General features: G+C 40.2%; 4 protein-coding genes across 4 annotated transcripts; 2 read left to right on the top strand and 2 right to left on the bottom strand.

Annotated features, from left to right (window-relative positions):
* Nucleotides 1–72: 72 nt before the first annotated feature.
* Nucleotides 73–3,423, bottom strand: LOC310813531 (uncharacterized protein). Its single transcript, XM_083682584.1, has 9 exons — nucleotides 3,298–3,423; nucleotides 2,727–2,987; nucleotides 2,236–2,535; nucleotides 1,829–2,134; nucleotides 1,627–1,725; nucleotides 1,122–1,196; nucleotides 794–880; nucleotides 648–676; nucleotides 73–394 (listed from the first exon to the last, which is right to left on the bottom strand). Exons 2-9 carry the CDS (start codon nucleotides 2,833–2,835, stop codon nucleotides 353–355), a joined length of 1,047 nt encoding a protein of 348 aa, XP_083538710.1. The 5' UTR covers nucleotides 2,836–2,987; nucleotides 3,298–3,423; the 3' UTR covers nucleotides 73–352.
* Nucleotides 3,424–4,786: 1,363 nt separating this feature from the next.
* Nucleotides 4,787–7,915, bottom strand: LOC310813241 (uncharacterized protein; the record flags this gene model as incomplete). The annotated part of the gene is made up of 8 exons (XM_083682104.1): nucleotides 4,787–5,517; nucleotides 5,770–5,798; nucleotides 5,916–6,002; nucleotides 6,244–6,318; nucleotides 6,620–6,718; nucleotides 6,822–7,127; nucleotides 7,224–7,292; nucleotides 7,789–7,915. The coding sequence occupies 8 exons, from the start codon at nucleotides 7,913–7,915 to the stop codon at nucleotides 5,476–5,478; spliced, it is 834 nt and encodes a 277-aa protein (XP_083538230.1). The 3' UTR covers nucleotides 4,787–5,475.
* An 8,734-nt stretch (nucleotides 7,916–16,649) lies between these two features.
* LOC310812945 (putative methyltransferase) lies at nucleotides 16,650–18,674 on the top strand (the record flags this gene model as incomplete). Its single annotated transcript, XM_083681709.1, has 6 exons — nucleotides 16,650–16,760; nucleotides 16,934–17,094; nucleotides 17,346–17,559; nucleotides 17,738–17,838; nucleotides 18,164–18,301; nucleotides 18,584–18,674. The coding sequence occupies 6 exons, from the start codon at nucleotides 16,650–16,652 to the stop codon at nucleotides 18,672–18,674; spliced, it is 816 nt and encodes a 271-aa protein (XP_083537835.1).
* A 1,466-nt stretch (nucleotides 18,675–20,140) lies between these two features.
* On the top strand, nucleotides 20,141–23,430 carry LOC310813090 (putative methyltransferase; the record flags this gene model as incomplete). Its single annotated transcript, XM_083681931.1, has 6 exons — nucleotides 20,141–20,251; nucleotides 20,580–20,740; nucleotides 21,948–22,164; nucleotides 22,776–22,879; nucleotides 23,050–23,187; nucleotides 23,334–23,430. 6 exons carry the CDS (start codon nucleotides 20,141–20,143, stop codon nucleotides 23,428–23,430), a joined length of 828 nt encoding a protein of 275 aa, XP_083538057.1.
* Nucleotides 23,431–23,727: the final 297 nt, after the last annotated feature.

Genomic DNA, 23,727 nt, shown 5'->3' with positions numbered 1-23,727 from the left:
CATCTGCACCCAAAAATGCATTTTATACAGCCATCAAAATATAATTTCAGAACATTTGTCCATTTAAAATCTTCCAATTGCACCACCTGCTGTCAATAAATATATACAAATATATAACTTTAACTCTGAACATTTACATTTAAACCAATGTGCTAAGTAATGTTGGATACAAAAGTTGGATACAATTGAACAGTAATAGTTCCACACATAAATCATAATCTCCTTTGTTGCAATGCACACAAATCATGGCATAACACACACAAAAAAACGACTTTGAGAAAATTCACTAAATATAGAAAATAATAAGCTTTGAGTTTTCTTCTCCAGCTGAGAACCATGAAGATGTGTTTCTCTAAGTTATGTTGAGAGCTGAGTAGATCACAGCAGTATCGTCCTGTTGTTTTGGACAAACATACAAAATCAGTTAACAACAAAGAAAATACTATGGTTTACTAAATGTTTGACCATTTCTAAAAAAAAAAATTACATAGAAATCAGAGCAAAAAGTGAAAAGAAAATAAAGCTTAAGAAATTAAAATGAAAAACAAATAAATTTGTATGTCTGTATTTGGTGTTTTATCTCGTATTGTGCAGATATTCTTCAGATTTTCACTTTCTGTTTTGTTATTTGAATAAAGTACTGTTACCTTATTTGATTCTGAATTTATGTTTGGATCTGAAAAAATATGAAATGCAAATAGTTAACCTAAATTAACATAGCACTGTACAGTCTTTGAGATGTTCTATACCGTATTTCCAAACAACTACAATATAGACAATTATGGAAACTCACCAGGAAGGCGGGGGGGTCCGCCCAAACACAACGTGGAGTAATGTATTTCCTCATTATCTTTATCCCCCTGTGGACACCCCTGGCCCTCTGGATATGAAACAGAAAGGACATGTCCAAAAGTTAATCACGCTTTGCCTTCAGTGTTTTTCATATGCAGTATGCAGATATTGCATTATTTCTACAGTATACCTTCTTAATCAAAATGAGTCAGCATGAGTATCTTGTTATTGTCTACCTCGTCTTTCTCCTCTCTTTATCTATTTCCTGGAAGTACAGTATTTTTCTGTGTCCATTATCCTCATTGTTGTACAGACTGTAGGTAGCTTACCTTTGTCTCTCTGTACATCTGTGATGTTGGTGTAGACTGGGTCATTGTTGTCCGTCAATGAAACAGATGTTACAGCTTAGGAAAAAAAACAAAAAACAGTGTTTCTGTTACAGTGTAAAGTTAGGGGCAGGCTGCATTTCAAATGTTCAAGCATGAAGACATTTCAATCAACATGTGGTGGAAACACCAGTCGTCAACATGGCTCTTAAGACTGATAACATAACTCCCTCTTCACTCAGCCCCATCGTAGGAGGCACTTTACTTGGGCTACTCAATGTTCCACTACTGTATACTGTACTGCACAGTCTGTGACCCTGGCCTGGCTGAGGATGCAGGAGAGCAGGGGGCTGCTGGTCAAACACACAGTCCTGACAGAGAGTCACCCCAACAGGATGCTCAGTGTGCCCCCACTACCTGCATCTCTGCCTACTGTGTGTTGTGTAGGACCAGAGTTGTTGGTGGGGTCATCAACTGTCCGTTTTGTGCTCATGTTGGGTGTCTTTACCTGTTGTTGTCTCCCTCTTCTTGCAGTAAAACACCAGAATTCCAGTCAGGATCCCAACACAGACCAGGGCAATGCAGACTATCATGATCACCCACAGATCTAGACAAACAGATCTAGAGTTAATCTCATGGGTCCAGCTTACCTCATATTACTGGTGAAATCCAGATCTAAGATCTACTGTTATCTACAATTCTGGTATTACCTGAGCTAGGTGTAGATGGTGCTTTGTCATTGCTGGGTGTGAGTGTCAGGGTAGCTCTCAGTCTGAGCAAGTCCTTAGTGAAGACCACACATTCCCACTGCAGCTGGTCTCTACGGATGCTGGGCAGGGTCACACTGAGCGTCCTGTTGGGGTGACTCTCTGTCAGGACTTCCTGTTTTACCAGCAACCCCCTGCTCTCCTCCATTCTCAGCCAGGCCAGGGTCACTAAGCCACTCACTTCCGACAGTTCACAGTTTAGGACCACCGACTGGTCCCAGGACACACCACCAGGGGGCGTTGCAGACACTGAGATAACAGAGAACATCACTGAGCATGTTGGCCTTGTTTGATGTTTCATCCTGTGTAGAAAATATATTGATATGCTCTAAAATTCACATTTATGTTACCTTGAATGGTTGTGAGCTTGACAAAGGCAAAGAGAATAGCTTCAAAATAACATCTGAACACTCCACTATCTTCGAAGGTCACAGGTGAGACATGCAGAGGGAAATCAAATCCATTGAAATCAGGAGATGAGAATCTGCCTCCTTGGAGTTCAGTAGAGGTTCTGTCAGGATGGTCTCTATCATGAGATGGGCTCCTGGTCCAACTGGCTCCCGTGTATCGGGATGCAGACCTGCAGAGCAAATCCACCATACTGCTGTTGCTGCTCTCTCGGTACAGAGTTAATGGGTTATTATATGTGGCTGAAAAAAAAACACATTTTGGACAAAAAGGCATCTGTTATTTATGTTGTAGTTCAATTACCTCACTGTTGCTCTTCAAAATATTAGAACATACTTGCCTTCATGTTAACAGATTCATCCTGACTAATGTAATCTAGTTGATCAACAAATGCATTTATTCCATCGTATGTCCTTGAACCATTCACACTTACTTGTTTTTACTTTAACTCGTTGAGAAACCCAATATAACTCTGTTCCATTCTGTCTGATTCTGCAGTAGTATTCCCCCTGGCTGTGTATGTCAACACTGTTGATGATCATGTGGGCAGTGTTGTTGTAGAACAGTGTGGTGTAAGAGGTGGGAACTCCTCCTCTATCCCACTGCAATGTGGTTGACTCTGGTATGTAGGACAGCTTACAACTCACACTAATATCAGATCCAAGATTATGGTCAAGGTACGTGAAGGGTGTAACTGCAAAAAAGAGAAAGCTACATATAACTTGGAATAACTTGCAACTGTACTTGGAATGACTGAACAAATTGAATATCATGAAACACTAGTTTAGATTGGTCCAAATCAGACATTCGTGATTATAGATAGGCCTTGTGTACATGCAGCTTATGTTATCAAATTCAAAAGAGAAATATTTGTGTTATTTGTTTTTACTAATTTTAGTGTAAGGTGAATATACCACTTGTGATGTTGACAAAGTGACAATATGTACATTAATGTATTGGATGAAAGTTATGTTATGACAGAACCTGAACATGAAGTAACATACCTTGAATACCAAACACCTCAAATTTCTCCAGATGAATAAAAACCGGACGGGTTTGTGTAAACCAAAACTCTCCAGCAATTTCAAAATTAGGCTCCGCAGAAAGCGCATATTCTCCCCCATTTGAAAATTGAGTTTTTGTGTTCCATGTAAGTCCCCAAGTGGATTTGCTGATTCTGGCTACTGAATAGTTTGAGTGTCTGCCATCATGTGAGGTCCAAATCCATTGGTGCTCTGTCCCTCCACTCACTCGGGGAGCAGGAAGAAAGATTCTTTCGTTTCTTCCAGCAAGGAAGAAGACCCTCTTTGTCAATACTGCAGAGAGAAGAAGTTGGTCAGAATCGTAGTTCACTCAAAAGACTGCTCCACATAAGGCTACAGTACAGTGCATGTCACAATCACTCCTGCTCACACCCAAGCACATACACACTCTAACCAGGGTTGATGTCAATATGGTTTCAATGGAGCCAATTCAGGGAGTATTATTTTGAATGTTTGTTTATACTATTATTATTAAAAAAACTAATATTATTATTAAAAAAAAAAAAAAAAAAACGGATATTATTATTACCATTATTATTCAATTTTACAATAAAATTGAATAATCAAATTCATTTCTGATTAACATTGCACCCATTTTATATCTGTCTGCCAAATCTTTACATTTATCTTTGAAGCACTCTTAACAAAGCCAACAAAAATAGTTCAAATAAATAAACGGTGGACAAATGGTGGGAAATTGGATGTTTAATGTAAAGCTGAGATGCCAGAATGATTTATCTGTCATGATCTTTACAACTACCTCACAGCCTTATGTCAAGTTCCTAATAGGGCTTTCTTCAAGTTAACAGTTTGATAATTCAATCAGAAACTCTGAGCTTACCTTCAGCTGAGAGTGTTTGGCTGTATCCTGATATCAACACGAGGATCCACAACAATGTTAAACTCATGGAGCCTATGTCCTTTACCATCTTAACTTATTGTACAGTTTCCCTCTACGCTCTGAAACAATCTCAAAACTCAGAACTTTGGTAATAGAGAGAGGAAATGCCTGAGCAAAAGAGGAAGTTCACAAAGTTAAAATGTCATGTAAAACAAAAAGATCCAATATGTTTCAACAGTGATGTCTCAATCCAACCGCAGGTTTTCAACATAGAAATCTGAATTCATTACTTTGTGAGTTGGTCACTTACAAATGTCCCTTAACAGGTATTACTGAGAAAAATCCAGATGTCAAAATGTGTTAAGACACTGTTAAGGTGGTATGAACATCAATGCAGTATTTCAATCAATCAATAAATTAATAAAAACTTTATTTATATACAGCATTGTTTGTACAAAACAAGTAATAGAATGTACAGTACAATAAAAAGAAAGACACACACACACACACACACTCACGTGCACAGACGCACGCGCACAAGCGCACACGCACACACACAGACACACACGCACACACACACACACACACACACACACACACACACACACACACACACACACACACACACACACACACACACCTTTGTGTTTAGGAGTGAAATGTATTGAAGTGCTACCTTTTTACTGTGATTCCAAAAAGAACTAGAGATAACACAGAAGAAGGAAGAGAGAGCTGAAAGAAACACATTCTTCCTCTCCTAAACCCAACATTCTCCAACAGAGCCATATATTCTCCAACAGTGCCATCTTCTGGTGATATATTCAACTACACTCACTAATTCATACAATGAGCTGACATCGAAACGGAAAGACCACATTTGTTTTCATGACATTATTCCAATGAAAATAACTTCAACATGACATTTGAATGTAAAGGACTACAATCATCTGCACCCAAAAATGCATTTTATACAGCCATCAAAATATAATTTCAGAACATTTGTCCATTTAAAATCTTCCAATTGCAACACCTGCTGTCTAAGAATGGTTTGAATATATACTGTATTTACTGTGTATATATATTAAACCAGTGTGCTAAGTCATGTTAAGAACTAAAAGTTACACACAATTAAACAGTAATAGTTCCACACATCATGAATCATAATCTCCTCTGTTTCAATGCACACAAATCATGGCATAACACACACAAAAAAACGACTTCAAGAAAATTCACTAAATATAGAAAATAATAAGCTTTGAGTTTTCTTCTCCAGCTGAGAACCATGAAGATGTGTTTCTCTAAGTTATGTTGAGAGCTGAGTAGACCACAGCAGTATCGTCCTGTTGTTTTGGACAAACATACAAAATCAGTTAACAACAAAGAAAATACTATGGTTTACTAAATGTTTGACCATTTCTAAAAAAGAACTAACATAGAAATCAGAGCAAAAAGTGGAAAGAAAATAAAGCTTAAGAAATTAAAATGAAAAACAAATAAATTTGTATGTCTGTATTTGGTGTTTTATCTCGTATTGTGCAGATATTCTTCAGATTTTCACTTTCTGTTTTGTTATTTGAATAAAGTACTGTTACCTTATTTGATTCTGAATTTATGTTTGGATCTGAAAAAATATGAAATGCAAATGGTTAACCTAAATTAACATAGCACTGTACAGTCTTTGAGATGTTCTATACCGTATTTCCAAACAACTACAATATAGACAACTATGGAAACTCACCAGGAAGGCGGGGGGGTCCGCCCAAACACAACGTGGAGTAATGTATTTCCTCATTATCTTTATCCCCCTGTGGACACCCCTGGCCCTCTGGATATGAAACAGAAAGGACATGTCCAAAAGTTAATCACGCTTTGCCTTCAGTGTTTTTCATATGCAGTATGCAGATATTGCATTATTTCTACAGTATACCTTCTTAATCAAAATGAGTCAGCATGAGTATCTTGTTATTGTCTACCTCGTCTTTCTCCTCTCTTTATCTATTTCCTGGAAGTACAGTATTTTTCTGTGTCCATTATCCTCATTGTTGTACAGACTGTAGGTAGCTTACCTTTGTCTCTCTGTACATCTGTGATGTTGGTGTAGACTGGGTCATTGTTGTCCGTCAATGAAACAGATGTTACAGCTTAGGAAAAAAAACAAAAAACAGTGTTTCTGTTACAGTGTAAAGTTAGGGGCAGGCTGCATTTCAAATGTTCAAGCATGAAGACATTTCAATCAACATGTGGTGGAAACACCAGTCGTCAACATGGCTCTTAAGACTGATAACATAACTCCCTCTTCACTCAGCCCCATCGTAGGAGGCACTTTACTTGGGCTACTCAATGTTGCCTGCATCTCTGCCTACTGTGTGTTGTGTAGGACCAGTTGTCGGTGTGGTCATCAATAAGAACTGTCCGTTCCGTGCTCATGTTGGGTGTCTTTACCTGTTGTTGTCTCCCTCTTCTTGCAGTAAAACACCAGAATTCCAGTCAGGATCCCAACACAGACCAGGGCAATGCAGACCATCATGATCACACACAGATCTAGACAAACAGATCTAGAGTTCATCTCATAGGTCCCGCTTACCTTATATTACTGGTGAAATCCAGATCTAAGATCTACTGTTATCTACAATTCTGGTATTACCTGAGCTAGGTGTAGATGGTGCTTTGTCATTGCTGGGTGTGAGTGTCAGGGTAGCTCTCGCTCTGAGCAAGTCCTTAGTGAAGACCACACATTCCCACTGCAGCTGGTCTCTACGGATGCTGGGCAGGGTCACACTGAGTGTCCTGTTGGGGTGACTCTCTGTCAGGACTTCCTGTTTTACCAGCAACCCCCTGCTCTCCTCCATTCTCAGCCAGGCCAGGGTCACTAAGCCACTCACTTCCGACAGTTCACAGCTTAGGACCACCGACTGGTCCCAGGACACACCACCAGGGGGCGTTGCAGACACTGACAGGGAACAGAAAACATTACTGAGCATGTTAGCTTTGTTAATTGATGTCTCATTTGGTGTAGAAAATACATCACAATTCACATTTCTGTTACCTTGAAGGGTTCTGAGTTCAACACTGGCAAAGAGTCTGTCATCAAAATAACATCTGAACACTCCACTATCTTCGAAGGTCACAGGTGAGACACGCAGAGGGAAATCAAATCCATCGAAATCAGGAGATGAGAATCTGCCTCCTTGGAGTTCAGTAGAGTTTCTGTTCGGATGGTTTCTGTCATATGAAGTCAGTGTAACTTGTGTCTCACTAAACAATGTGCTCCTGGTCCATTTTGATGTGGCCTTGTTTCCCTTTCTAGACCTGCATAGAAGATCCACCTCACTCCTGTTGGTGCTCTCTCGATACAAAGTTAGTATTTGCTCAAATGTGCCTGAAAAAAAACAAAACATGTTGAACAAAAAGGCTGCTTCTGTTTAGTATGTCGTAGTGCAACTGCATCACAGCTGACTTTATGTTCACTGATTGATGCTGACTTTAATAATATAGTTGATGCATTTATGTATTACAGCTTATGTCCATAAACCAATCACAATTACCTGTTTCTACTTTAAATTGTTCAAAATAAAAAACATAAAGCCGTGTTCCATTCTGTCTGGGAATACATCTGTATGTCTCCAAGTGCTGGTCAACACTGTGGATGACCAAGTAGGCGGTGTTGTTGTAGAACAATGTGGTGTTTGCGGTGACATCTCCCTCTTTCTCCCACTGCAGTGTGGTTGACTCTGGCATGCGGGATATCTCACATCTTAGACTCAAATCAGATCCAAGATCCAAATCAGACCTTTTTACTGCAAAAAAAGGGGGGTACATATGAGATAATCGATATATCTATCTACCTACCTATCTATCTACTACTGTACTTGAAAATATTCTTTCAAAATCTATCACTAGTTTCCAAATTAGAAATGTGTGGATACTGTAGGCCTACATGTTGGTTATCTTATCAAATTAAAACACATTTTACGTTTACTTTTTTGTTTTTTGTTTGACAAAGTGACAATATGTACATAGAGAGAGAGAGAGAGAGAGAGAAAGAGAGAGAGAGAGAGAGAAAGAAATGTCTGATGAAAGTCACTATAGAAACTAAACATGCATTTCACACCAGACACCTCAAATTTCACCAGAGAAACAAAAGCTGGTTCTGATTAAAATCTGATATGTGTGAAGACAAACTGTATAGATAGGCCTAGTGTACATGCTGGTTATCTTATCAAATTCAAAAAGGCATATGTTTATGTTTCATTTTTGTTATTTGTTTTATTAATTTTCGTGAAAGGTGAATATACTATTTGTGATGTTGACAAAGTGACAATATACACATTGATATTATGGATGAAGTTATGTCACGACAGAAATTGAAGACATGAAGCCAACATACATTTGATGCCAAACACCTCAAATTTCGCCAGGGAAACAAAAGCTGGTTCGGTTTGTGCAAACAAAAACTCTCCTGCAATTTCAAAGTCATCCTCCAGAGAAAGATCATATTCTTTCCCTAGTGAAAATTTAGCTTTTGTGTTCGATTCAATACTCGAAGTGGATGAGCTCATTCTGGCTATTGAATAGTTTGAGTGTCTGCCATCATGTGAGGTCCAAATCCATTGGTGCTCTGTCCCTCCCTTCACTGAGGGAGCAGGGAGAGAGACATCGTTTTTAAACCCATCAAGGATGAAGATCCTCTTTGTCAATACTGTGGAGAGGAGAAATTGGTCAGAATCTTAGTCCACTCAAAAGATTGCTCTCCAAGCTACAGTGCATGTCACTCACACTCACTCACTCACATTCACATACCCAAACACACACTAAATAGGGTTGGAGTGGACTTCTATTTTGTATTATTATTATTATTATTATTATTATTATTATTATTATTATTAATAATAATAATAATAATAATAATAATAATAATCGTTGCTCAATTTCACATGAGATGCTTTATGCTGGAGACTTGAAACTTGGCATTATGATAGGAAGTGGTGACCACTACCTCCAAATGTAATGTTACCCCCACTGGCCTAATGGGGGTGTTGTTACGCGTGTTTGAAATTGCCAACATTGAAAGGCCATATCTCCCACAACTTATGACCTACAGTCACCACATTTGGTAGGTAGCTCTCATCATGATGAACAAAAAAAAGCATCTAGGATTATAAGGTCTGCCATGATGGATGTTCCACCATTTTGAAATTTGTGAAAAACACCTACAAAACTCAGGCTTTTACAGTTACTGACCTATCTGCACCACACTTGGTACGGAGCATCAATGGAATTAGTTCCTCCCAGGACCCATTTTGTTTACCATTTAAACAAAGAACATGACTGCTATTAAACAATGAATTGTCCAGGGGGAGTGGCCTCTCACAGAAATGGTTATAAGTCCAAGACAGTTAATCCGATCATGATCATGATCTCTCAGGCTCATACCCCTGAAGTCACATAAAAGCTGATACATCAAAGACGGTCTGCCCTATTGCTACAAACCTGGTAGATATCTCCAGTGCTCTCCTTTGACAATTCTCAGACAGCCGTTTTATCCTGTGACCTTGCCCTGAGGCTTAGACCCCATTAATCATTAAATGTTGTTAAAACATCTCAAATTATAGTGTAGAAATAGTGAGAAATCATCGAAAATATATGCCCTATTTTCAATCTTACATTGATGTTTCAATTTACTTCTTGAATTGACTGAATTCAAATTTAACGTACCCCAACCTGGCCAACAACACAAAGACACACCTCATATAGGGAGGATATCATTTTGATGAGAAGGAATTTCAAAATACTTTCTGATGCACATTGCACCCACTTTATATCTACCTGCCAACCATCTTTTACCTTTCTCTTTGAAGTATTCTTGACATAACAAAATATACAGAGTACTAGTTCAAATAGGTTAGTTATTGTAAAAGGGGGAGTGTATTTTATTTGGTAGAAATATAAGATTAATTTATGTTAATATGCCATTGACATTTGTAGTAGGTCCATTAATGAGCTATCAACCAATGGGCAAGATGCAAGAATAATTGTTATGTGATTTCTACTTCTATTTAACCTTTATTTTGGCAGGGAGTCCCGTTGAGACCAAGGACTCTTTTACAAGGGAGCTCTGCATACAGACAGTTTACAATGATTAATCATATAGAATTACAACATTATAAAACACAATCAAGAAAAACAAACATTTTTCAACAAAGTATATACAACAATGTCATTGGCATATAGATGCAGGTTATTTACAGATTATCCAATATTGTTAATGTAAATAGTAAAAAGAAGTGGACCAACAATGATTCCTTGTGAGGAATTTCCATGCTTCAGGGCGTTAATTGTTTTGATGATCTTTACATCTGCCTCACAGCTGTATGTCTGAGTACTAAGGGGGGATTTCTTAAAGTCAACATTGAGTATCATAATTCAATCAGAAACTCTGAGCTTACCTTCAGCTGAGAGTGTTTGGCTGTATCCTGATATCAATACTAGGATCCACAACAATGTTAAACTCATGGAGCCTATGTCCTTTACCATCTTAACTTATTGTACAGTTTCCCTCTACGCTCTGAAACAATCTCAAAACACAGAACTTTGGTAATAGAGAGAGGAAATGCCTGAGCAAAAGAGGAAGTTCACAAAGTTAAAATGTCATGTAAAACAAAAAGATCCAATATGTTTCAACAGTGATGTCTCAATCCAACCGCAGGTTTTCAACATAGAAATCTGAATTCATTACTTTGTGAGTTGGTCACTTACAAATGTCCCTTAACAGGTATTACTGAGAAAAATCCAGATGTCAAAATGTGTTAAGACACTGTTAAGGTGGTATGAACATCAATGCAGTATTTCAATAAATCAATAAATTAATCAAAACTTTATTTATATACAGCATTGTTTGTACAAAACAAGTAATAGAATGTATAGTACAATGAAAACAAAGACACACACACACTTGCACACACACACTCGCACACGCACATGCACACACACACTCGCACACGCACACGCACACACACACACGCACTCGCACACACACACTCGCACACACATACTCGCACACACACACACACATTTGTGTTTGGGAGTGAAATGTATTGAAGTGCTACCTTTTTACTGTGATTCCGAAAAGAACTAGAGATAACACAGAAGAAGGAAGAGAGAGCTGAAAGAAACACATTCTTCCTCTCCCAAACCCAACATTCTCCAACAGAGCCATATATTCTCCAACAGTGCCATCTTCTGGTGATATATTAAACTGCACTCACTAACTCATACAATCAAAATTGTATCAAACATCAAAATGGAAAAAACACATTTGTTTTCATGACATTATTCCAATGAAAATAACTTCAACATGACATTTGAATGTAAAGGACTACAATCATCTGCACCCAAAAATGCATTTTATACAGCCATCAAAATATAATTTCAGAACATTTGTCCATTTAAAATCTTCCAGTTGCACCACCTGTGTTACGGTTCCTCCCCCTAACCAACCCTCTGGCACCACCTTGAGGCCCTGGCGATCATCGCTGGAGTGCCCATATATATATATATGCATACATAACTTTAACTCTGAACATTTACATTAAACCAGTCATGTTAACAACTAAAAGTTTAAAATTGGACACAATTAAACAGTAATAGTTCCACACATCATAAATCATTATCTCCTCTGTTTCAATGCACACAAATCATGGCATAACACACACACAAAAAAACTGCTTCGAGACTATTACTTTAATGAAAAGTAATGACAAGCAAGAATGTAATTTTACTGTTGTGCAAAGGAAACGCTGATTTCAAAGATGTTTTGAGAAATTACACAGTAGTGATGCCTAAATCCAACCACAGGGTATCCAGATAAAAAAATAGAATTTGTATATTACGAATATCCGCTGGTATTACTGAGGACAAGCCAAGGACAATCAGATGCCGAATTGTGTTGAGACACTGTTAAGATGGTACAGTATCAACATCAATGCAGTATTTCAATCAATCAAACAATCAATCAAACTGTATTTATAGAGTATTGTTTGCACAAAACAAGTGACACAATGTACTTTAGAATACAAATAAATAAATAAAACCAACAATTAACAGAAAATTAAATATAACAAAAAAAAACTGCAAATATGGCAATGAAGCACATACAGTACAGTATATAGCATGTTGACCATAAAAGAAAAACCTCTTTATTTGATACAACTACATTTCTAAAAAGAACAAGAATGAAAATAGTTTGGGCTTTTGGGTAGAATATACAAGATCATGTTACCAATGACAAAGTTGATCCATGGGTTGAGGACCGAAGAGGATGTGGTTAACATGTTTGACTGACACCAAACATGGTGAAAAGTAGAGAGAAGTGTGTTTGTAATGTTTTTACAGTGGTAAGAGACAATTGAATGTATTTGTATTACCACGATTGGCACATTGTTATTGTTACAAAATGTGTAACCATATGAAGTTGGATCATTAAAATAGATCATCACTGGTCAAATGGACAACAGTCAGGTTTTACATAAAAAGCCAAAAATGTCAGTAAAGCAACACAAGCACACACGTTTTACCTTATTTTTTTACCTCAGTTCTGATCATGTTAGAAATACTGTATATGAGTATTTAATTCTGCCTGAGAGTATAGTTGCATCTCCTTCACTCGTGCTGGTCCACACTGTGGATGATTAAATAGGCAGTGTTGTTATAGAACAGTGTGGTGTTCGAAGTGGGAGCTTTCCTTTCCCATTGTAATGTGGCTGCTTCTGGCAGCTGGGATATCTCACAACTCACACTGACTTGACAAGTCACTTCATTAGTGCAATAATCCACACCTGCATTTAGTTCTTTTGGTGAAACATGTTATTGACTTTCGAAATACTGTAATCTCTGAAAACAATAACACACTGATCTGACCAAAACTAGTTTCAGACCTCTTCAACTCAAAAAGATATAGACGTTTCAAAAGTTGTTTAAATTACATGGCCCCAATATACTGTATCAGTTGATGAATGAATGAAACATTTATACCAGGTATATAAACCAGGTATAATCATCAATATACAGTACTGAATATCATTGTGATATTGATTGAACTTACCCTCAGTCAATAGACCTGTTATGCAAAGCAGAATCAACCACTACACTACTATTATTTGGTCTTGGTCTATGCCCATCCTTATTGCATTCACTCTGTTGTAACTAACATCTAAGAAATGACTCACTTTGCAAATAGAGAGGGACAGCAGACTGTGGCATCATTAGTGTGCCAGCTTGCACAATTTCCACCTTCAATTTCAGTCATCCACTGATTGTGATATAACTGCTGTACTATTGTGTTCCTACTGTGTTATGTGGTGCTAAAGTGTTCTATTGCGTTCTGGAAGATGCTCCCCTGTATCCCAGTATATTTGACAATGAAACATTGAAACCTGAAACTTGGATAATTGTAACCATCCTTGCACAATACATGCAACACGTATGCCATGTTTTCCATGTTGTTTACCCATAATTGTGGGCGAGACAATTTTGCGGTTTGCGGACAGTAAAATAAGGTAGAGAAAGAACCAGACTTTTTGAAAATGTCAGCTCTTGTTCTGAGCAAGTCCTCAGTAAAGACCACACACCCCCACTGCAGCTGGTCTCTCTACGGAGGCTGGGCAGGGTCACACTGAGCATCCTGTTGGGGTGACTATCTGTCAGGACTTCCTGTTTTACCAGCAGCCCCCTGCTCCCCTCCATTCTCAGCCAGGCCAGTGTCACAGAGCCATTAACCTCTGACAGTTCACAGCTCAGGCCCACCGACTGGCCACAGCGCACACCAGCAGGGGGCGCTGCAGACACTGACAGGGACAGGGATTTTTGTGTAAATTGCAGAAGAAGAAAATAAAAAATCACTTTGCAAAGTGAATGACTGTAGAGCCAATTGTGGTAAATATCTGAGAGATATCTACAAACTAAAGATGTATGCCATATTATCCAGTATTTATGACTTAGAAACATGCATTACTGTACGATTTAGTAGCTCTTATAATCTATAAACCTTACTGTAAAGAATTGTGTCTACCAAATAGTTGAGTTATCATGATTTTAGAACAGTTGGATTAAGTTGTAGAGCAAAGTCTTGTATGCAATGACAATACAAATACAATAATTTCAAATGTTTTATGAGTATTGCATTTTGAAAGCATGTATTTTAACCTGAAACTGTAATTTACTTAAATTAAAACTGGTTGACTGTTTTAGTGCTTTATCTATGTGCTGTATTCAGTCAACTGTGTCAATGTGATTTCAAAAAAGTGAATTTGCCCCATGCAGGGCTTCTGACTGTGACAAACATCTATGCTGTGAAGCTATAGCACAATATTGAGTTTACATTACCTTTTTTATCATCACATTATGATTGTGTGTGAAAATATCTCTTATGTGACCCATGTTCTGGACAAGCAGAGGTTAAAATGTGATGCATGTTCTGGACAAGCAGAGGTTAAAATGTGATGCATGTTCCGGACAAGCGGGGGTTAAGATTGAGTCTCCACGGTTGGCTGACCATTCTGGGTAGACACAAGGACTTTTCAGCTGAAAGTGAATGTACAACTTCACAAGCAGCATTGCACTTTAAAGGTGGGTCTAGCTTTGCTTTCTTTTACATTTGTAATAACTGTATTGACAGATCTGCGATGCTCTTTACAGTATGTAAAACATCTTCCTTTGATTCATGTTTTCTTTTCTATTGTTTGGAATCTGTTAGGTAACTTCAACTTGTGTCTCTATAAGACTCTATTATTGTACTTATCTATGAGTGTTCATTGGAGAGTGTTATGTAGATCAAAGATGTCAAAAGCATCATACAGTATTGCATTACGTTCAACCAATTCACCACATCTCATAACAGAATGGGGTGTTTGATCTGAAATTTTTATTAAGTGATGGCTACACCTAAACGCATACCGTAGCTTTTAACAACGTCTAGTTGTGTTGTCATTTTGAAGACGTTAAAATAGAAAAATCAGACATTGCAGCAGCATTTGTACAATAGTATCAGTATCATTCAAACATGGTAAACACACACAAAACATTCCATACATTTCATTGGGTTCATGTGGTTTGGATGTGGTTTCCCTGATTTGCTTCAATGTGGCAATTTCCAATCCTGTTGTTGTACAGGCAAACGTGAAGGACCGTGACAGCAAGTGCTGCACAGTTCTTCTGCCGGTCTTTATGTCTGTCTGCTAAACAAGACCAACAGAAAACAAAGGTTAACTTTTTGCATAGATGTGACTTAGGTATAATGAATTGGACTGACGGCCATGTTTTGTTTGTATTTCATTCATTTTCATTCAAACACTATGTGCCTCTGCAAGACTAGCCTAGTTCTCCAGATTTTGGGACCGAATGGGACTTTGCGAGACTACTCCAAGACAGCCTGTAGCCTACTGTGTTAATTATCCCAAGACTGACAACCCCTAACCTACTGTGTTAACTACTCCAAGAATGACACCCCCTAGCCTACTGTGTTAAGTACTGTAACACTGACAGCCTGTAGCCTACTGTGTTAAGTACTGTAACACTGACAGCCTGTAGCCTATTGTGTTAAGTACTGTAACACTGACAGCCTGTAGCCTACTGTGTTAAGTACTGTAACACTGACAGCCTGTAGCCTACTGTGTTAAGTACTGTAACACTGACAGCCTGTAGCCTACTGTGTTAAGTACTGTAACACTGACAGCCTGTAGCCTACTGTGTTAAGTACTGTAACACTGACAGCCTGTAGCCTACTGTGTTAAGTACTGTAACACTGACAGCCTGTAGCCTACTGTGTTAAGTACTGTAACACTGACAACCCCTAGCCTACTGTGTTAAGTACTGTAACACTGACAGCCTGTAGCCTACTGTGTTAAGTACTGTAACACTGACAGCCTGTAGCCTACTGTGTTAAGTACTGTAACACTGACAGCCTGTAGCCTACTGTGTTAAGTACTGTAACACTGACAGCCTGTAGCCTACTGTGTTAAGTACTGTAACACTGACAGCCTGTAGCCTACTGTGTTAAGTACTGTAACACTGACAACCCCTAGCCTACTGTGTTAAGTACTGTAACACTGACAGCCTGTAGCCTACTAACTCCTCCTCATACTGTAGCTCCTCCAGGTAAAGAAAAGAAAACCTGCACTGACTATACTTACTTTTACGAGTTGAATGTATTGCATGACAAAATGTGTTTGTTTGACCGCTGCTGCAATGCATTACGTTACTAAGAGCTATTCTAGTCAGTGCAAGTTTTTACAGTATGTCCATGCGACCCTGCAACCTACATACATGTTTTGAATTAGTTGGGCACACCATTGTTCCTCTCTATTGATAATTAACAGGTGCCAGTGCAGGTGCAGGTGTGTGTGTGTGTGTGTGTGTGTGTGTGCTGAGTCACTGGTGGAGAGACAGGGGACCAGGCTAGAGCAGAACAGATAGCACCATGACCTACAGGCTGTTTGAGGAGAAACACCATGCCTCCATCTACCAGAGGTACCGCTTCGTACCCCCTGAGGAGGTCAAAGACATTGTCTTGCAATACCTAGACCAGAAGGTGAGCTGAAAAAGTGAATTATCAATCAGGTTTTATTGTTTCAATGAAATACAGCAAGACGTCTGGTGCATTAACACTGCCTTAGATGAGTCTAAGATTGTCTGAGAAAGGTCTTCCACACCTTGGCCTAGAGATGTTTTTTTCATAGTTTCTCATTGGACCCTTCTCCTCAGAAAGGACAACCACATGTGCTTGCTGTGGACCTGGGCTGTGGGACGGGGCAGAACTCGCGCCTGCTTGCCCCTCATTTCCAGCAGGTGGTGGGCATCGACATCAGCGAGTGCCAGCTGGAGGAGGCCAGGGCAGTGCCAGGGTGCCTCAACATCACCTATAGGTACGTTTGTGTGTGTGGCCACGTGCGTGCGTGCGTGCGTGTGTTGCTTTCGTGTATGCGTGTGCGTGCGTGTGCGTGCGTGCGTGTGCATTGTTGCATGCTGTGCTCATCGGGTTTATACAGACGCAGACCTGCATAGAGTGAGATGGCAGCAGTCTGCAGAGACAGTCAATTGCTTATGCAGAACAAAGGTCAGTTCCCAGGTAGTTAATATGTAGAAATCCTCCCTGTCTGTGACTCTGTGCGTGCAGGAATGGAACTGCTGAGGAGCTGCCCTTTCCGGATGCTTCTGTGGACCTGCTGACAGCAGCCTCAGCAGCCCACTGGTTCGACCAGGGCAGGTTCTGCTTGGAGGCAACTCGGGTTCTGAAGCCTCGGGGCTGCATGGCTCTGCTGGGTTTCACTGACAACTTCAGCCTTCATTATGGCTCCTGTGGAGACCGGCTCAGCCACATCTATGAGGAGGTACAGTACAGTAGACCCTGGGTGATACACACATACAGTAAGACCCTCAAACCATGTAAAACCTCAGTGTTTCATATATTGTACAGCCGCAATGTAATGACTAGCAGATAGATCTCACTGTTTAGATTGCATGTCCTCTGCCTGAGTGTGAGCCTGTCCTTGCCTTTGCTATCCCCAGGTGAAGAGCCTGCTGCTGCCTTTCACCAGCACACAGGTAGCTGTGGCCAACACTAAACTAGAGGACCTTTACGATGCTATCCCCTTCACTGACAAAGAGAGGTAACATATGGTATACAGACCTGTAGCAACACTGTGATGAGTTACACATTCAGTCACATTATATCACTGTCTTGGCCTAAGGGTCGGTATCCATAGTGTATCAGATTAGGAGTGCTCATCTAGGAGTGCTCATCTAATAGTATTCATTATGATCAAAAGGCAAAACTGATCATAGATCAGAGATGATTTGCAAATAATGGCCCTGGTCTCTCTTGCGAGGGACATTTTTAGTTTTATCTCAGTGAGACTAATCTGGATGAACGACAATTCATGTTGCGCTTTTAAATACCAACCTTCTGCACGTCTCTGTGTGTTTGCCTGTTAGGATTGAGTGTGTCCCAGTGACGCAGCAACTCTCAGTCAGGAGCATCATGGGCTTCATAGAGACCTTATCCATGTACCAGACCTACCAGAGGACAGAGCCTGAGGCGGCCATGACACTGCTGCACAGCACACAGAACAGGTGACAGCACACTAGTTCACTGTGTTTAATTATAATAGGTCAGGTGTGTTTATGCAGGAACAAGCACTTGTCTGTTATAGAATCAGGATATTATGTCAGGGTAAGAAATGTATCAAATATGTCATTTCAACTAGCAGCGACTGCTGACGTTCAGGTTTAGGGAGTTTAGAGCAGAGACATTTAACCCTCTCTGTGACTTTAGTCAGGATGTCTGTTGTATTGTCTCCTTTCATGTTTTAAAATATGAACATGTAGACAAACAGTGATGTGGTCTTGCTCCAGGTTTCTGAATGCGATGGGAGTCACATCACCTGACACAGCCATGGAAGTGAGGATGAAGTATTACTGCGTTCTGGCATCTAAACCAGAGTGAACTCTCCAAACCAATGGCGATGTGTTATGTCATGAGCGTCTGTCAGAGCTCACAATGTGTTTATGTGAGAAATGTTGAAGTTGTTTGCAGTCGAAACATGTTACCTTGGTTTTACAATTTTGTTATTTCATAATAGAATTGATCTAATTTGTATACAAACCACTTGATTTTGTTGTTGTCAATAAACCTGACAAACCTATTTCGATTTCCAGTTCGGCTTTGTGCGTGTGTGTGTGTGTGCGTGTGTGCATCTGTGTGCGTGTGTGTGTGTGTGTGTGTGTGTGTGTGTGTGTGTGTGTGTGTGTGTGTGTGTGTGTGTGTGTGTGTGTGTGTGTGTGTGTGTGGATATACTACCAAATACTACCAAATGGGTAACCCAGCAGACAGAGGACCTTTGGTCAAACTCAAGGTCTGGTGGCAGTGCCACTAGGGAGTGTGTCTGAAATATTACTGCTATTTTCAGATCATGATTTTTGTAGCACAACCGATAGCATTTGGCCTGCTCATTGTCATGAACACACCACTATGACTGCTACTCCACCCACCTGAGAGCAGGTTTAACAGTGCTCCAGCAGTGGTCATTTCACCTGTTACCATTAACACTAATTGCCATGAGTATGGGGGTCTAAATACTGTTAATAATGAACTACTTGAAATTATTAATTTGGCTACTATTTCAAATAAAAAAAACGTTGAGCAGAGATTCTTAAGACAAACTCTGGATTTGTTCTTTAACAGAGTAATTACTTCAGCAGTCAGTCTCATATCAATAACCTGAAGGGTATCTTAGTAAGTTAGTAAGGGTGTCTGACATCTTAGTAATCTTTAATTGTTCATAGAGTCAGCATTTGTCAAAGCAAGAGAAACAACACTTCTTAATAAAGATGGAATTCTCCCATAAATCGATCACTCTCTCCCTCAGTAATTGCTTTAGTAACGTCACCCTATCTGTTAAACAATAGTGTGATCCCTCCCCCTCCATCTCCACAGGACTTCTTATTGGTTCTGACAGATACTACACACGCCACAAAGGGCCTGTCACAGTGGCCCCCTTCTGAAACAGTGTCATTAACAAACAAGCCACATACCCATGGAGGCAAAGAAACGCCCTCTACACAGGCCTCTCTGGAAGATATACCCTGTGGTGTGTGTGTGTGTGTGTGTGTGTGTGTGTGTGTGTGTGTGTGTGTGTGTGTGTGTGTGTGTGTGTGTGTGTGTGTGTGTGTGTGTGTGAGAGAGAGAGAGAGAGAGAGAGAGAGAGAGAGAGAGAGCCAGAGCCAGAGCCAGAGCCAGAGTGAGAACCAGGGAGATAGAGAGAGGTCAAATTTCCTTGTTTTAGTTCGGCCGCACCAAGTGAAAGCTAGCCTGAGTTTTAGTAAAGACCCTTGTATAAAGCAGCTCTCTCTCTCTGTTGAGAGGACATACAGTATTTGTTCCAGCAGTTTCCTCCTGTAGCTCAGGGCACCATGGCCCATCGTTTGTATGAAGGTAAGGAGCATGCTGCTTCATACTGGATGTACAGGATCTCTCCTTCAGCACAGATTATAGAAGAAGTGGTGGCGTTTGTGGGGAACAAGGTACGAACATAACACACACGTTACACAGGGTGTAGCTTAGATTAGAACTGTTTTTCTTTTCTTTACTGAAATAGAATATCAGGCAGTAGCCTGATACGGTAAAGGTATGCACTAAAATAATGTTGTTTTTCCCTCTGTGGATGTCTGTGAAGTAATTATGCAATTGTTAAAAGAAATACTTTTACAGACATATTAAGGCATAGGTTTTTTTACACTATGTGTTTTAAAGAGAGGGGGGGTTGCCAAGTAATCTGAAGATCTGTTGACATTTGAAGATGTTCACATTTCCTTGTGATATCTCAGACCTATGTGTTATGTGTCCTCACAGAAGGCCTTGCCCTTTGACCTGGCAGTAGATGTGGGCTGTGGGTCAGGTCAGGGAACCGTGCTCCTCGCCCCTCACTTCTCCTCCGTGGTGGGGACTGACGTCAGCCCCGCCCAACTGGAGTTGGCCCAGGAGCATGCCTCCGCCCCAAACATCTCCTACAGGTTAGGATCTCCTAAGTCTAACTTGGATCCTTGGGATGGGATTGTAGAGTTGTCATAAGGATCCCACTTAACATCTACCATAATGCTAATAATGCTGACCCAAACCCAATATGCCTACAGTACATTAAATGCATTGCATTTGATACAAGTTAGAAGGCAGCATTTAGAAACATTTGTTTTGTCTCTTCAACTATTGGTGACATTGTGCTACACTGTAAAAGCAGCAATGTTTCTGAGTGACTATAACCTGTAACCGGTGGTGACGTGTATTAAGTTTACTCAAAGTTGTCAATAATAGATACTAATAGCACCAATATGAAGGAGACCATCAAACTGTGGTGCAGAGTTCACTGTTCCTTCTGTAATGCAGAGTTCTATAAGATTCAGACTGTGAATAGTCTAATAATTAGGTGTGACAAGCACTACCAAACTAATTAACATACAGAGGGTAATGCTTTGTATCCTGCTTCAGACTGGATGATAGATCAAAGGGCTAAATCACATACAAGAGCTATGGAAAAACGTAGTTCTTGGTTCAGACCACACAGCTGGACCCGGAGTATGGACTTGCTCTGTTGCCTGATTGCACCAAGTAAAAGATTCCTTAAACACATACAGTTGTCACTGTCCTTTTATTTTCTTGCAGTTCACTGTTCCTACGTGTCATGGGAGAGGGGGGCGCCATGGGGACAAAGTGCTTTGTTGACACACTGGATGTAGGCCAATGGCTAAGACTGTAACAATGGAAGCCTTGTTTTCTCAAACTCCTCCTTCAGTGACATAACGAAAGCTTTGACTTCAGTACCGGTGTTCAGCCTACCAATACTCCTGTACTGTATGCCATGTCAATACCTTGGCATGATTTGGGTCCTTGCTTCATGAGCATTCCTAATGTAATGATTGAGTTGTGTGCTATACTGTACAAGTGAATGAAATAAAGGGCTTTGATTACATAAACCAAGGGAAAGGTGTTAAATAAGTTGTTGTGTTTGTCATAACGGACAGTAACACTTTACTTCAAATACCAACAGTTATACTGCATTATAATGCCTTCATAATGTATTGTAAGACCTGTCATACACTTGAATGCAGGCTTTATAACACTGTATGTTTTAGGTAGAGCGTTACCATGTTGACATGCTAAGCTGTGACATGCTAAGCTGTGGCCATGATCGCTGTGTCATTTCTCTATCATACCTCTGGACAGACAGTGTCCGGCTGAGGAGCTCCCCTTGGCCGATGGCTCGGCGGACTTGGTGTCGGCCATGTCTGCGTTTCATTGGTTCGACCGTGCCAGGTTCCTCCAGGAGGCCCACAGGGTCCTGAAGCCTGGCGGCTGCCTGGCCCTCCTCAACTACACCATGGATATGGACCTGCAGTATGGAGACTGCTGCTCTGATACGCTCAACCTGGTCTGCAGGGAGGTCAGCACAAGCTGTCGAGGAAAGGATCAGTCTCTCATGTCAACACACAGTGGAGTGGACTATCCTATCCTCTGTACAGCAACATGCTCAAAACATCCCATGCATAGTCAAAAACTCACATTGTATTCACTAAACTGTTGAGTATTCATTATACTGTACTATGGACATACATTGAATTTCAGAAAGCATCTCTATGTGAAAAGAAGGTGTTTATACCGTAATCAGAATCAGGATCAGAATTATTTTATTTGGCCAAGTATATTTGCACATACAGGAAATCAACTTGGTGAGGTTGGTGCATGGGATATAAAAAAACAATATAAAAAAAACAATAGATAAGCAAATATTACCAAATAGATTAGAAAACAGCAAAAATATTAACAAAATAGCATTAACAAATATACAAAATAGAACAATAAAACAATACATTTTGTAGGCTGTGCGAGGCTAAGTGGCTAAGAGGCTAGAAGCTGTGAAATGGGTATGGGGCATGGACACTATAAATTAAATTACACTGTCAGTGCATTGTGTGTGTGCATACATTAAGGGCATACATAACATATTGTTGATGATGCATATTCTTTTTTTTTTTTTTTCTTCCATCACCTCAGTTCTATGCTGCTCTCCTGCCGTATCGTAACCCCCACCTGGGCCCCAGCTCAGTGGCTCTCTACAAGCAGACCTACGAGTCCATCCCTTACACACAGAAGGAGTGGTGAGGTCCTTATAATTACATGACAGTCATAACCTTCATAACCCTACATACTGTACTGTTGCCGGGTGAGTTGCTGGCGGTGAAGCACTAAGCACCCTTACATTGCATTCATGGCCGTCTCACTCCACAGTGTTGTTTTGACTGATGCTGTGTTGAATGGGTGTGTCCAGGCAGGAGTGTGTGTGGGTGAAGAAGCCCATGGCTCTCTCCAGTTACATGGGGATGGTCGAGTCCTTCTCCAGCTACCAGGCCCTGCTGAAGAAAGACCCTGGGGAGGCCAGGACTCTCTCCAACCACATCACCAACAAGTGGGTCCCCCTCCCCTGCTCTAAAACCTATAACGTCTCTTTGGTCTATGCAATTTCGATATTTATATTTCTACCTTCTTGTCTCTCTTTCTCTCTCTCTCTCTCTCTCTCTCTCTCTCTCTCTCTCTCTCTCTCTCTCTCTCTAGGCTGTTGACTGCGATGGGGGTGTCCTCGTCGGAGACAGAAGTTGTGGTGGGAGTGAGGTATTTCTACCTCCTAGCATGCAAGCCAGTAGATGACTGATGAAATGTACCCTACACACCCAAATATAGTAAATAAAATGGTGCATATGAATCAAAAACTTTCTGTGGTTTCCTGTTTTATAGACTCACCTCTGAGAAGAAAAAAACACCCAGCACACACACACGCACGCACGCATGCACACACACACACACACACACACACACACACATAGGCACACACACACACATAGGCACGCGAACACAGTCAATCCAAACATAGTGTGTTGGACACCTGTGCAGAGCTTTATGCTTGATTGAGTAGCCATATTGTTTTTCATGTCATTTCTAACAGGCCTAT

This window comes from Argentina silus, assembly GCF_951799395.1.
Source record: "Argentina silus genome assembly, chromosome: 12".
Taxonomy (NCBI): domain Eukaryota; kingdom Metazoa; phylum Chordata; class Actinopteri; order Argentiniformes; family Argentinidae; genus Argentina; species Argentina silus.
This window is presented reverse-complemented; position numbering and strand designations above follow the sequence as displayed.